General features: G+C 32.9%; 1 protein-coding gene across 7 annotated transcripts in view; it reads right to left on the reverse strand.

Moving 5' to 3' along the window:
* pisd (phosphatidylserine decarboxylase) overlaps positions 1-15,387 on the reverse strand; it is a 35,190-nt gene extending 19,803 nt beyond the window's left edge. For 2 of the 7 annotated variants that reach the window (XM_048190004.1, XM_048190009.1), the window contains exon 1: positions 2,459-2,589. Coding sequence is in view for 4 of the 7 variants with exons in the window: in XM_048190006.1 (XP_048045963.1) it covers positions 8,532-8,686; positions 14,689-14,747; positions 15,236-15,345 (324 nt within the window). In the remaining 3 variants the exon portion in view is untranslated. Of the gene's footprint in view, positions 1-2,458; positions 2,596-8,531; positions 8,687-14,688; positions 14,748-15,235 lie in introns of those variants that run through there. The other 5 variants (XM_048190006.1, XM_048190010.1, XM_048190008.1 and 2 more) reach the window with 5 other exon arrangements.
* Positions 15,388-16,852: the final 1,465 nt, after the last annotated feature.

A 16,852-nucleotide genomic window follows, 5' to 3' on the forward strand; every position in this document is an offset into this window, starting at 1 on the left:
ATATGAGCAGTCATTTACGCCGTCATCACCCAGGTGTTGATAGAGCGTGAGCGCAGGTGAGACCTGAACAGCTCACGTTACTATCTGAGTTTAAACTAAACTCATTTAAGCCTTGCCAATTTAAACATTCAAGAGCCAGAAGATGCAAATGAGATGAGCACACAAAACCCTTCTCACAGCAGAATTAAAATACTGAATTCTCTTTCAAGTCTTGCACTTCAACGGACAAATTCACATAAAAATGAGCATGCCCATCTTGATGAGTATCATAGCAGACATATTCCGTTACGTCTTAAGTGAACGTACTGGATCTGCGCATTATGTCTTAAAGTGACAGCAGCCTAATATTACTACCGTCTATGATTTTAATGTTAATCAAACAAATCATTCACTGCTCTTGATTGAATAGCTTCTGTAACTTTAATAAGGATTAATCTTTAATTTATACAGTCAAATATGCAATGTTATTTTACATTTGATTACTTTATCCAATTTCTGTACCTGAAAACTAATGTTAAACCTGAAAAGCAGTTTATTTGTATCTTTGCTCTTTTGCATTTGTGCTGTTGCTTTTGATTATCTGTTATTTTCTATTTTTATTTGACAGTAGACATATGCCGATATTCGGTAACAAAATATATCACGATAATGAATATACACAATATTGTTACTGCGGGCACCTCAAAATACCGTGAATAATTATTTATTACGAATTATTCCAATTTTTATATTACATTTTAAGAATACTTTACCTATCAGCCGTATAAAATCCACAACACCGCTATATGCGGCGTCCAAGAGGCATGCACACTATGTAAACAAACCCAATGACAGAAGTGAAAGAGATGTGCTGAATGAAAGTGCACATTCACTCTCTGACTCTTCTGCTGATGGAACAGCAGAAATGCTGCGGTTACCCCGGAAACCCTGTTAACAAAACAGCTGAGGTACTACAGTATTTAAAATGCTTCAAACAGCCATTCATTTTTTTTTTTTTTTGTATTCGCAATGTTGTTCATCACAGCACCAAATACTTAATACTTAAAGACTTAATAGGCTATTTACTTTCAAACTTAAACATTTTTATATTTTAATATGGACTATAACATGCCCTAATGATTATTTGCTATTGTTCAGTAACACTTGATGACCTAAGGCTTCATTAGTTAACATGTTAATTCATTATTACCAACTGACAATGAAAAAAATACTTATTATAGCATTTATTAATCTTAATTAATGTTAATTTCTAGTTAAGGTTTATTAACATTACTAAAGTCAAAAGTTGTAATTATTATTTAATGGACCTAAAACTAACAATGATCAGTTGTTATATTAACAAAAAAAAAAAAAAAAAAACACGTAAAAAATGTAGCTGTTGTAAGAATGAGCTATTGCTCATCCTTAATCTTAGTTAATGCATTAACATTAAATGAGACCTTATATAGTGTTACCTGTTGTTCTTTATAATTCTTTTGCACGTTAATCTGTTTGAAACATTTTACTTTATAATTTGTGTACTGCGTTATTGCATTTAAATGTTCAGGGGTTTTTTGTTATAAGAAAAAGAGTTCTTAAACCTGTTATACTATGTCAACACTTTTTTTTTTTTATTTCAATTATATTTGCAATTTATTTCAATTTCGTGATACCATATACCTTGATAAAAGCTTAAGCAATTATCGCAACATGAAAAATTTATACCGTCACATGCCTATTTGACATAGTCCTTTTTTCCCTGAACATAGCACATACCAAACTGAACAGAAACCACGACTCTAAAACCGTGAGAAATTTGAACCGTTACACCCCTAGTAACAATGGGCCAGAAACTTCGTAATGCTACCATGTACCAATTTGTATGAATCATATTTTTTTATACATATACAGACATATATAATTAACATATGTTATTCAAGTATTCATTGTTATAATCATAATCACCATTATTAATATTATTGTTTTAAGACATTGGACCCTATGAACAGTAATCCTCATTTTCACATATACTAAGATGCTGTTTAGTATTCTTTATATTCTGTAATGTTTCTGTAATAATTTCAGTGACGTCACAAAAATATATATATGTCTATTTTTTATGCTTTGGCAAAATTAATGTTATGAAATAAACAATAGGCTTCTGCTGCAGAATTCATACATTCTTTTACAGAAAACCAGAAGTCCGCTCCCTTGACAGCCTGCAAATCACATGAATGTGGGGCTTCCTATAAAACAGGAAGGAAGTAAACCTTCCGTCTCAACTCATCTTTTGATTTGTACAAATGTAAATTCTTGTATAAAAACACTCTAAATGATCTCCCACTAGAAATAAGTTTCAAATTTCTTTGCTTATTATAATTACCTGATGATGAAATAATTCAAATTCATGCCCACAATTCAAAACACATAACCACTTAAAAAACAAAAATGACATAGAAAAGGAAATCTTCACACTCACTTGTATACACAGTGACACAATAGGAAGTCTGTCGTTCTTCTCAAAAGGACTATACTCCTCTCACTGTCTCTGTACCAGGATCCACTCAGATATGGCATGCGTGTTGCTGTGATGTCATCACTAAATATTAACCAATGAGTGGAAGAGCTTACTTCCTATTTGATGACTGTCAAAGTGCCCATCCCACTTCATAAACATACATATTACAAGCTGACATCAAACTCCAGACAGTGACAGCTATAAAGCATGTATTCAGTAGACACAAAGAAATAAATTTAACTGATTATAAGACCAAGAGCTCATGATTAAAGTCATTTTGGTTTGGGTTGCAGTGAAACGGTATTACTTTTTTCCCCCCACTTAGTACTGCTCTTCGGAAGCAACAGAAGATTGCATATACCAAATGCTAGACTATATGATGCATCAAACCAGAATCTACAATCTAAATAGTTAAACTGAAACTTTCTGTTATTTCATCACTGCTGCTATCAAATACAAAAATGAAAGTGAAGGACATGCCAAAAGTGTCAAAAGCTTAAAATGGGAAAAATAATAATGAAAATATTAATGTTAGACATTAGCCATTTTTTGTGACAAATCAATATGGAAGACCATTTTATTATAATTTTAAAAATTATTTAGTGCTAGTGCAACAACTTAGTATCATGATAAAAAGAGTATTAGAAGAATATATAATGTTAACATTTTCCTGTTTTATATACACTACATTTAACAAATAAATCACTAATAATCAACAAATAATCCAACATAAGTAACTATATGGTATTACTTATAAAATACAATAGTATTCAAAAGTTTGGGGATTGTATTTTTTATTTTTTTTTAAATTAATACTTATTGAGCAAAGTAAAAGACTTACATTGTTACAAAAAAAAAAAAAAAAATCTAATTTCACATAAGTTATTCTGAATAATAGCATTAATACTTCACAATATTACGTGTCTTTTATATCAAATAAATGCAGCATAAGAGACTTAAAACTAAATCGATGAACTAAAACGTTTAAAGGTTTGGGTTGACAAGGTTTTTTATGACGAAAGAGTATCAGTATCAGAAGACTGCGCTTTATTGATTTATTTTCCTACACCTCTAGGCAGAAAATAAAACAAAGCAATTGTGTGTGTCTGAGAAGGTTCTTGAAAATGGGCACACCTACACAAAGAGTGCCGTTATCTCCAGCAGAGAGGCTTTCTGCTGCACTGCTTTATCTGTAAATCTACAACAAACTGAAATCTGTCCTCATATATCAGGTGCAATATAAGTGAAGAGTCCATGACTGACAGCCTGTGAACACCGATCATACAGAGCAAATCATCATTCAATCCTTGAATGTTTCAATGGTATGAATACCTAAGCTAAATACATATGCATAACATAGAGACATACTAAGTGAATTTAATACAGCATGTCTGAAAATGTCAAAAGCACTGGCTACTTTTACATAGCTAGAACACAATGAAATCAGGTTAAAAATAGCATTTTAGAGCTTTTATTTCTCTTGTTCAGACACTGTATGAATAGTCTTGTCCTTCACAGCTTTGTAGCCCAACCCCCTTTGCCTGCAAGAAGAAATCTCGCTATTGTTTGTGAGGTACAAGTCTGCCATAGTGCTGAATACCCTTAGAAACCAGTGCTCGGTCAATGCCAGGGCTGCTGTGCATCGCTTTATTAAACAAATATGTTGTGTCAGTTCTGCATTCTACTTTTGCCTTTTGTGTTATCGATTCGAAAATGTCCTCATGTTATGTTTAGGGTCACAAAGATGAAGTTTAGAGGTTGTGACAACTGACTTGACTGCATTATAACAGTTTTGTGTGCAAACAGCACTGTCCGGTGCCCAGATCATCAACAGGTCACGATGAGCGACTGTCAAATAGAAGCAGCTCCACGTTGGAGGCTGATGTTTATCTGTTGTATAGGGCAGATAAAACACTACAGCACTCTAGGGAAAGCCTTCAAACAAAACCGGCCAATCAGATGCTAGTGACACTACCAGTGAATTTCAACAGACGCTCAGGTGATTCTGACAATCAAACAACCAGATCAGTTGACTGGTATTAAAGGCCACACAACAAATGAACATTATACCCGTCATGGATTTGTTGACATGTCATTACATCAGAGAACATTTCATTACAAACTTTTATAAACACAACTAATCAGTTCATAATCTCTACTTGGCTTTGAAATGTATTTTAATTAAAGGGATAGTTCACCCAAAAATGAAAATTTGATGGATAAACATAAAATTTTCATCCAAGATGTAGGTGACTTTGTTTCTTCACTAGAACACAAATGATGATTTTTAACTCCAACCGTTGCCGTCTGTCAGCGGTATAAAAATTGTGAATGGTAACAATCTGTAAGAGTCAAAAAAACATGCATAGACATATCCAAATTAAACTCTGCAGCTCATTGATTAAACTCTCCACATTGATGTCCTAAGACACGAAACGATTGATTTGTGCGAGAAACCGAACAGTATTTATATATTTTTTTACCTCTAAAACACCACTATGTCCAACTGCGTTCAGCACTCGGTTAGTGAGGTCAAAAAATGCGTTCCGATGATGGAAGTGATGTCTCACGCTTATACTTTAATGAGTGTGAGACATCACTTCCATTGTCAGAGCACAATCAGACCTCACTAACCGGATGTGGAGAGCAGTTGGACATAGTGGTGTTTTAGAGGTTAAAAAAAAAAAAAAAAAAAGATATAAATACTGTTTGGTTTCTCGCACAAACCGATCGTTTTGTGTCTTAGGACATTAAAAATCATCATTTGTGTTCTACTGAAGAAACACCTACATCTTGGATGAAAATTTGATGGATAAACATCAAATTTTCATTTTTGGGTAAACTATCCCTTTAAGTACACATTTAGTGTGCTCTAAAGTATGATCATCTTTAATGGTATCAGTCAGAACAGATGTATGAGGTAAGAGTTTGATTAGCACTGGATTAAAAAAAAAAAAAAGCCCCCCTGTAGTGAATAATTTTATCCCTTAAATCTCATGTTTGATAACCAAAATGAAATTTAAACACTTTTTTTTTTCCTGTGAAAAAAAAAAAAAAAAAAAAATTCTTCATGCCTTAAAACAGCTTGAATGTAACCGTACACCCTTACTTCATTTATTACGCAGATCTATGAATATGCTAATTAGCCCCACTTCCACACTTGCACGAGCTCAGAGATCCACTTGGTCAACTTACTGAGGTAAACGCTGCACAATGGTATCGCATTTTACAATGTCGGACACATAACGGTAATTAACATGATTAGCCTTTTGCTTGTCTACCTTATCAAACAGCTAATAGTGTGCTGCTAATGTTACACAAACCATGTTCCCGTTGGCAAGTCAGACAGATGCCTTCTAACAATCAGTATCCTTAGAAACGCTTTGAACTCATGTCAGTGGAGACAGGCATATAGTTCATCATACACCTACTATATTACTAAATCTATCCGATTTTCCATATCAACAGAAAAATATACCGGGATAACCTGGCTTCTCTCGAGACTCCCCTGCTTCAGAGAGGTCATCATTGATAATATGCTAACACCCGCTGCCACGTTGCCGTGATTGGTTACACAGTAGTTTGTGACGTCACAAACACCAGCGATTTTAAACCGCAATTTTGAAACTGTCTTTAGATCACTGCAGTTTTAAAGAGAAAATGCTACACAATAGTGATGACTTATGAATTAAGACAAACCATGTGCAAATTCATATTAAAAACAACACAGACATAAAAAAAAAAAAAAAAAAAACATTAAAAACTTGATTTTCACCACAGGGGGACTTTAACTTTTTTCTAATTAGTGTTTTTTGTTAGGGTTATTTAATTAGATTAACCATAACCCTATACAGCCTACTATATCCATACACCATGTATATTTTAAACAATTTCTAAGGCCTCTAAATTATCAACATGTTCAAAACTTTGCTGAAAAACTTGTTTACAATCTACTACCTGCCTTCTGTCTTTTTTAGCAAGTAAAAGGCATTTTAGTATGGTCTGGATACAAGTTTCTTGTAAAACTTAGCAGCTTAGGTTTATTTATTTTTTTTTTTTTTTATTTTTTTTTGAACAATCATGTTAAAATGTGACAGAAATGATCAGATCAGAATGATAACATCAGACTTTTGAGGAATGTTTTTTGTTCATCTCTCTGTCATCATTGTATTGCATTAAGTTTTGCCTACATAATATAAGCTACAGAGCTTTGATCATAAAACTAAGCATTTAAATTTCATATTACTATGACATATTATTGGTAGATACAGAGTGGCAAATTATATGCATTTTATGTCAGTAGACTGCTGTACTGTTAAATCAATCTCACCGTTTTACATTACAAGCTATCAAAAATTTATATTACTTTTTGGCCATATAAATATCAGCAACTGCACCAATATGACTTTTTTCTCAGTTCGGGCCTTTGAATAAAACAGAAGTTGGTTCTTGTTCCCTACTCTAGTATGAGCACCATATATATTATACTGGCCATAAAAGCCTGAAGTATCAAATATGATACTCAAAAACCACATACACAAACTTTTTTTTTACATTTAGTCTAAAGATAAGTTCAATAAACTCTTCCATTTTATCAGGCTTAAATAACCTTACACAAACAATAGATATTTGGCTTGCCAAAGGAAACATACTGCCAAAACCTTGATCATGTAACAGCTTGACATCTTCAGCAGTGTCACACTGACACTTTCAGCCAGGTTTGTTTGAATGTTCGCACACTCTGTTTTTAATCAAAGCAACACCACAATCAAAACAGAGTGGCAAAAGACCATTTTGTCTGCATCTTAGTTTACACTTGGCCACTTCATGCTTTTTTTCCCTCAATCCGATAGCCATCTTATTATAAAAAGACGATGTTCAAGCAACATACTGTATTTTGAAATTAACTCCTCCCAAACAAACAAACAAACAAACAAACAAACAAACAAACAAACAAACAAACGCTTTCTCTCTCATTGCGATCTTTGAATTTGAGAATATATCACAGATAATAAACAAAATGCAGCATGTAATATCTGTTGCTAATATATGCCATCAGCCTTTGTGAAGTGAACTCTGTTGAAATGGCATGGTGTGTGAATTAAAGACTAAGTGTGTGTATATAACAGAGAAACATTTATGCGATTGAAAAAGCAATCAATATCATTTCATCCCAACTACAGAGATTAAGAAACTGCCCCTTTCTGTTTTAACAAAAATATCATTATCTTATATATAAATATATAACGGATATAAAATTATACTATAAAAACAGTTATGTAACCATACCATTCAAATGTTCAAATGTTGTTTTAAATAAGTATCTTATGCCAAAGCTGCATTTATTTGATTTTATTAATATTGTGAAAACTTATTACAATTTAAAAATAATAAAGGAAAGCAAATTTTCAGCATAATTACTCAAGTCTTCAGAGTCACATACTGTATAGCATTTTAATATGCTGGTTTGCAGCTCAAGAAACATTTCAGGATTCTCTGATTAACAGAAAGTTAAAAAATAACTTTATTGTCTTTATTGCCTCTTTTGATTAATTTAATGCATCCCTGCTGAATTAAAGTATTATTTTTTTTTAAATCTTAATGACTATTTAGAGTATAAATTTTTCATTTAAAGAACTCCAAACACAGCCAAAAAGTTCCAAAAGCACACACACACACACAGACACACTTTTGAACATTGGCTCCACAGAGTATCTCAGTATCCAGAGACATTGAAGACATTTAACAGTTATTCCATCAGTGTCCCAACTTAACTACACCAACACAAAATGGCTTCAGGGTTGAATGAATTTTGATGGATTTGGTATCAGTTTTCACCATTTCAGTAAACTTGAAAGCTTTGCATACCATAGTTCATTGCACACAACCTCCTGTGCCGAAATCAGAAAGTGGGAAAAAGGTTATGGATATGGCAGACAACACATTTGCAATGGCAAGGTTTTGCAATAGTAGCTTGTGTTTTTATTTGGGAATTTTACACACAAAGAATAATGTGCTCTAAGTTTGACCTTACCTGAACTTCATTGGCAATCCGTGGTGGCACTTCAATGCCAAGCTTTTCCAGCTGCCGATCTCTGTATTGCCCATATTGGTTGTATCCTACATAGCCCCCGCCTGTAGCTATAAGAAGAGGAAGAGGCCGTACACGGGCCTGTAGTCCAGGAAAACCTAATATAAAAGGAAATTAATACTTTTATTCAACATGGAAACATTAAAATGACCAAAAGTGAAAATAAAGACTTTTACAATGTTACACAAAAAGTATATTTCAACTAAATGCTGTTCTTTTGAACTTTCGATTCATCAAAGACCCCTGAAAAAAAATGTATCAGGGATTCTACAAAAATATGAAGCAGCACAACTGTTTTTAACATTGATAATAAGAAGAAATGGTTCTTGAGCAGCAAATTAGCATATTAAAAGGATATCTGAAGACTAGAGTAATTATACTGAAAATTCAGCTTTTCCATCACAGGAATAAATAAAATTTTAAAATATATTAAAATTAGAAAACAGATTTTAAACTCAAATAATATGTCATACTATTACGGTTTTTACTGTATTTTTTATCAATGCAGCATAAGACACTTAAAAAAAAAAAATCTTGCCAACCCCAAACCTTTGAACATTAGTGAATAAAAATTATAAAACAAAAACACATCATTAAATGTAGATGTTGACGTAGGTGTAGATGTTTACGACAGCTGACATTCAGGATGGCATTTAGAGATCAATTGAAATATTCAGAAGAAATTCATTGTTCAAACAAAACCATGCCATATATTATATTATATTATATTATTATATTTTTAAACATATATACATACATACATACATACATACATACATACATGCATACACGAAGCAATTTTAAACACAGACATATATAACTAAAATACCATACAAACACATTTTTGTTAATTCAAATAAAATGGTAAAATATATATAAAAAACTAAACTTATTTTATTTCACCTAGTTGCCAAAGTAACATTTCTCGTTTTCATTTAGCTTAACTTGATATACTACAATAATTTTAACTAAAACTGACATAACAACAATAAATAATAGCATAAAAATAGTAATAACAATGACAAAAACACAAAATTAACACAAATAAAAACATTCTATATTATGCATGCATGTATAAATGATCAATGTTGTAACAGTGCCACCTACAGGCATGTGACCAGTTAAAGACAAAAAAGAAGGACCTTTTTTTAATCATTTATTATTTCTTTATTCCTACTATTAAGTGGATACTGGATTTCTTTCCTTATTCCACTCATCTTTTTAATCAGGTTCCAAACATTTTTTAACCTATACTATTATTACAGAAATGTATCTAATATTTATTTTTTGCACTCCTAATTTATCTTATAACGTATAAAATACTGCCAGTTATGGTTTCTCATTCTCTTCAGTATATTAAAAGCTTTCCTTTTCTTTTTTTATCAATATTACATTCCTTATTCCACCAAGGAACCTTCTTCTCCTTCCTCCTCCCTTTACTTCTTGGAATACATTTTGATGACACATTTTGTATTACTGATGCAATCTGTGAAATATATTATTTCAATGTCACTTCCTACATTAATCTTTAGTTGACTCCACCCTACATCACTCATCTCTGGAATTTGCTTTCTCACATAACTATTTGCCAGTATTTCCTTGGTTTAACTTGTTTTTTTATTTTACTTGCTCTTATTACTGAACTAGCTATTGGAAAATGAACACTGCCAACAGAACATTCCTTTAGTACTTCCCAATTAGTTACTCCACCAGGCGTGCTTGAGACAGGGTCAGATTATGTACCGATTTCATGCCTGTGTTTACATCTACATCTACCAAATTCTTTAGATCCATTAGGTCTTCAATAACAATCTCATTAGCATCATTCATTGTTCCTCCCTTTACAGTTTTATGTGCATTAAAATCCCCACACCAAATTACTCTTTCTTTGTTTAAGCCCTTAATAATTTCTGCCACTCAACACCAATTTTTACATGGAATGTAGAATTTTATTTTTGCATAACTATCGATTCCTGCCCCATACTTCTACTACATATTCCAATATTCTGCCTTTACCCACCACTTTATATGGCAATTCTGCTCTGATAAGCATGATTTACCTCCACATTCACCACTGCTTCTATCTCTTCTCACTTTTATTTAACCTTTTAAAGCAAAACCAATTTTGGGGTTTAATCATGATTCTTAGATACATATTACATCAGGGTTTTTCACATTCGATTTCGACCACATGAGCAATGAAAGCAATCCAGTAGAATGCGTTTTCTACTACCTCTGGAAGTGGTTGAAAGTGGACAACGTTTTAGACCATGTTTACACCTGTATTTAGCGCTGTGATCTGATCGACTAAAATGCATCTTAATACCAGGTGTAAACGGGCCCAAGAACCTCTCTGCAGCTCTTACTATCATTTGAATTTTTTCCATTCTCCTTTCAGTCTGTGCTGAACAAATTATTATTAAAAATCTTGCCAACCCCAAACCTTTGAACATTAGTGAATAACAATTATAAAACAAAAACACCATTAAATGTGTTCATTAGATGTTTACGACATTCAGGATGGCATTTAGAGATCAATTGAAAATATTCAGAAGAAATTCATTGTTCAAACAAAACCATGCATGGGTTTGCAGCCAAAGCATCGCCTAACTGGCCAGGTACCATAAGGTTTAAATATAATATAATATAATATAATATAATATAATATAATATAATATAATATAATATAATATAATATAATATAATATAATATAATATAATATAATATAATATATAATATAATATAATATAATATAATATAATATAATATAATATAATATAATATAATATAATATAATATATGTAAATTTATTACATAATATAATATAATATAATATAATAATATTATACACACACAAAGCAATTTTACACACACAGACATAACTAGTTGCCAAAGTAACATTTCTCCTTTTCATTTATATAACTCTAAAAGCTAAAGACAAAAAAAGAGAAAAAAGAAAAAAAATCATAATTTATTGATTTATTGAGTCATTCGTTCTTTTTTCAAGTGATATGACAGCCGTATTACATACAGAAATTAGTTCATATTTCCTAACCTTCCTTACAAACAAAGCGCATATATTATATATCAACAACATAATATATTATATATATATATATATATTTTTTTTTTTATACATCAACAACATTATATATATATATATATATATATATATATATATATATATATATATATATATATATCGGATCACGTGTCAAACTGCCAAACTGCTGAAATCATGTGACTTTGGCGCTCCGAACCGCTGATTCGACACAAAAGATTCATAACGCTCCGAAGCTTCATGAAGCAGTGTTTTGAAATCGGCCATCACTATATAAGTCGTTATTTTATATATATATATATATATATATATATATATATATATATATATATATATATATATATATATATATATATATATATATATATATATATATATATATTTATTTTTTTTATACATCAACAACATTATATATATATATATATATATATATATATATATATATATATATATATATATATATATATATATATATATATATATATATATATATATATTTATTTTTTTATACATCAACAACATTATATATTTTATATATATATATATATATATATATATATATATATATATATATATATATATATATATATATATATATATATATATATATATATATATATATATATATATATATATATATATATATATTTTAACTCTTTCAAATACGCGATGCATTTCTGGTCCCAAATTTCTTACAATTTATACATTTGCAAATTTCTGTCATGATGGTTCTTTTCCATAACATTGAATGTGGCTTTCACATGATAAACAAACGACTCAGACCCGAAAAGTCGAAAGGTTAACTAATCATTTCTGTTGCTGGTATAGACTGCATAGCTTTAGCATAGGGATGTGACAAAAGAACAAACTGCTCGGATAGGAAGGTAAGGTAAACTAACAGACTGCATAGTCTAAAGACCCAGCTAAGCCATGAATCGATCGTCTCTGTTTCTAATAACTTGGCCTTGGCTGCATTATTGTTTCTTATTCAACATGTGATCAGTATTTGCGTAGTAGATGTGAAATATAAAAATAACGACTTATATAGTGATGGCCGATTTCAAAACACTGCTTCATGAAGCTTCGGAGCGTTATGAATCTTTTGTGTCGAATCAGCGGTTCGGAGCGCCAAAGTCACATGATTTCAGCAGTTTGGCAGTTTGACACGTGATCCGAATCATGATTCAACACAAAAGATTCATAACGCTCCGAAGCTTCATGAATCAGTGTTTTGAAATCAGCCATCACTCGTTATTTTGGCGCACCAAAAACACTCTCATCGCTTTATATTAAAGGGGTGGTTCAATGCGATTTCACTTTTTTAACTTTAGTTAGTGTGTAATGTTGCTGCTTGAGCATAAACAGTATCTGCAAAGTTACAGCGCTGAAAGTTCAATGCACACAGAGATATTGTCTTTTAAAGTTATGGCAGTTTAATGCCTACAAAAACGATTGGTTTGGACTACAACGAGCTTCTTCCCGGGTTGGTGACATCATAAACCCTGCAAAACACGCCCCCCGGGAACACGCGAGCAGCGCGATGCGACGCGTCAAAAGATAATAGAACCCATTATAATCTGTGATATTTTCTACACTGGATGCGGCGCTGAAGACAGCTTCCAGAATCTACACGAGTTCAATGCTGGATTTGCACAAAGGCTTTTACTGAAAGATGAAGCACTTCTCACTTTAAAAGCAGAGGCTGCTGTTTATTGGCTTCAAACTGCAAGTACGTTTTATTGTTTGTATAGGTCTCTTAAATGTATAGTTCTCTTGCTATTTTTGGTTACATCAAGGACATATACAAAGAGTAACTTGTTTTTGCTTCGCTAGCCAGTTAGCTAAATTATACAAACACCAATAAACTTCTATGTTCATAGACAAACAGTTGTTCATGCTATAAATTAAATGCTACCTTTACAAAAATGCGACTACTCAGTCATGTATTCGGTTACAGTAAAGCTTTAATCAGGATAAAACTGTATATTGAAAGCTAACAAACAGCAGTGACAGCATATCTAAACACTTTGATACAAATAATAAAAAAAAAAATAAAAAAAATACCATTCATAAATGTCCTTTAAAAGCCACGATTGCAGCTTGACCCTCTTCATCTGGGTCTGATTCGGGCTCAATTTGATACAGCAATATACACGCTATTATTTACATTTTCACTGAAGCAACGAATGTTAAGGGGCGTGGCGTTTCCGGACGCTTCATCGAATCACAATACACTGGGCCATCGCGTAAACGATTGGCCCTCTGGCTTGTCAATCACTGCCATGACGTTCCTTGTGAGAGACGAGCGTGGCTGCGCTCTCCAGTAACTTTCCACACTCCACAGGCGCTGCATGCAATGTTTTTGTCAGGAGACAGGAGTAACAACTGCAGATTATGAGTTACCTGCGGTGAGTCCGACATAATGAATCCAAAAAACACGACACAGCGAATGCCGGTGGTAAACACTCGTGTTCCAATACTCGTGGACGAGTTTTGGGAGGCGTTCCTTTGAAATGAGCTGTGAAGGAGGGGGCTGTTCTGACGCATGCGCTCATTTCAAAAACTCAACAACAGTCTTTGGATTCTCAGTCGACGAAAAAATCCTCTCTATCACCTTTAATATTGAACCACTGTACTCACATGAACTGATTTAAATATGTTTTAGTACATTAATGGATCTTGAGAGAGGAAATGTCATTGCTGGCTGTGGAGGCCTCACTGAGCCATCGGATTTCAACTAAAATATCTTAATTTGTGTTCAGAAGATGAACAAAGGACTTACGGGTGTAGAACGACATGAGGGTGAGAAAATTACATTTTTGGGTGAAATAACCCTTTAAAGGGGCATTTTTTGCGTATGTGTATAAGTGATCATTTGATTGAGAAAACAAGGGGTTGCATAAATGAATATAAAAATTTTATATTTGGTTGGTAATGTATTTACACTTGCAAGTTTCCAATAATAACAATACCAAAAAGAAAAAAAAGACAGGTGCGTTTGTCACCGAGTGGGTTTGTGTGTGTAGAGAACAACTGACCTTTGGAGAATAACCTGTGATGACCCCATCTGAGACCAAAGCCACGGTGCTGCAGAAAACTGCACACAAAACAATTTACACCACTGTTTAGAAACACTCAAGACCTACATAACATGTAGAAAACAACCAACAAGTGCATTTCTGAGGGTCTCGGTCGGTATGAACAACTTAAATGTGAATACACAAATATTACATCTTGAAATTCGTCCAGCTAATATAGACATAGCAGTCAGCAGATCTTGTATTATTATAGTTAATGGGCCTCGCAGTAAAAACCAAGTAATTCAACTTTATAGAAAGGTTCTTCTGAGACAAGAAAGAACATGTCCCTGCTCATATGTTAACGCTGCCTTCCTGAAGTTAACAACCTCGTGTGACTTGGCTCTGAGATCAGCTGGCTCTCAGGATCTGTCACTTTACCTGTCCTAGCGGGTTCGCCAGTCAGCGACTTTATGGTATAATGAAGCCAGCACGTATAGATATTTGCATTTAAGGTATAGTGTAATTTATATTCTTTCACAAAAACACAAAATAACATGACGCTTACCTGCTCTTACTCGCCCCTGCTAGATGAGCAACAAACACTCTCCGCACGAGCGCTGCCATGACAGAGATGGTCTTAATATTGGGAGATACGAGAGTCCGTGGCTCTACCATTGGAGAATGCGTAACGGCCAACTTGTACCACGTGTGGCTTGGTTACCAATCACATTACAGCCTTGACGTCATTGAATATGGTATAGAGTTGTGCGACAGTCAATCACTGTTTGCGGATTCCATAGAAATGAATGAGAAGTGCCGTAAACTGAATCCTACCTGTCGCGCAATTGTCTGTGACTTCTCTTAAAAACTAGCATTTTTTTCGGTGTAAACTCTAGAAACATATAAATCCACGACGAGTATTTAAGAGCAAACATGTTGAAGATTAGCCGATAGGCTGTCGATTCATTAAATGATAAGCTGTTTTCCCACAAAAGCAGTTTATTCGGCGTAGTGAAGCCTCTCCTCCATAGACATCCATTCAAAAACAGCCCCTGGTTTTCTTCCCTGCGCAACAGCGTTAGCAGGTGCTACGATTTTTTGCTAAACTTGGCGGCTTGCCTTACAATGGCTTTGGCCATGATGCTTGTATGCAGCCTGTTCCTGTGTTTTTGTCCTTCGAGACTCACTGACGCAATCTGAACTAGACAGATTGAACTATATCCTCCTCCTGGGACCCAGAAAAAAAAAGGTTTTTTGAATTTAGTATTGTTTCACGTCATTATCGTGTGAAGAAACAAATGAAAAAATAAGTTGTTTGATTTTTTTTTTTTTTAATTCACCAATCAATTTTTAGGCTTCAGGATTGTTTTTAACCAAACTTTGTGTAAAAGATGATTCTCAACTATGTTATGAAAGATATAATGGAATTAACTGATAAACCATTTTACTTTATATGTGGGTAAAATGGTCACACATGGGTTTTTCTATTCAATACAATGCATCTATACACCGTATCTAATTTGCATATTAATATGTTCTTAGGGCAGCATGTAATGAAAAAAGAAATGTAACAATGGGAGTAATAATTGGCAACATTTTCATAATAATATCTAATAATTAATAGGAATATTGAGATATATATTTTTTCGCTATTCACTCGTGTCTCATAAAATGCCTGATAAACATGATTTAGACTGTTGTCCTCTACAGCGGACGTGTATGAAATCAATGTCCCGTTTCGTAACAGAAAGTCATATTTTGATTAGAAACCCCATAGCATTTTCCTGAAATGTTGATTTATGACAAACAATTTGAAAATTATTCAGATGTAAATGATAATAACAAAATATTATCATACTTCCATAAGGGTGTTAAATTTGATCACTAAATCAATGTCAGTCATATTTAAAGACCAAGGAGAGGGAGTGGTCATGGTGAAACCTCCGAACATTCGGTATCTCTGAAAATGTGCTCTTTACAGGACATCCAGACTTAACTGTAACATGTATGATGTCAGAGAAAATCACTTAAATATAATGTCAACTACAGAGGACAAAAGTCTGTTCCTGGGTCCCAGGAGGATATAGTTTTTACAAATAAAAAAAAAAAAAAAAAAAAAAAATTATATAATTTAGCCAGTACAAAACAATAGTATGGTCATACTACCAGGTACAAAAATAAA

Source organism: Megalobrama amblycephala, linkage group LG4 (assembly GCF_018812025.1).
Source record: "Megalobrama amblycephala isolate DHTTF-2021 linkage group LG4, ASM1881202v1, whole genome shotgun sequence".
NCBI classification, from domain to species: Eukaryota; Metazoa; Chordata; class Actinopteri; order Cypriniformes; family Xenocyprididae; genus Megalobrama; species Megalobrama amblycephala.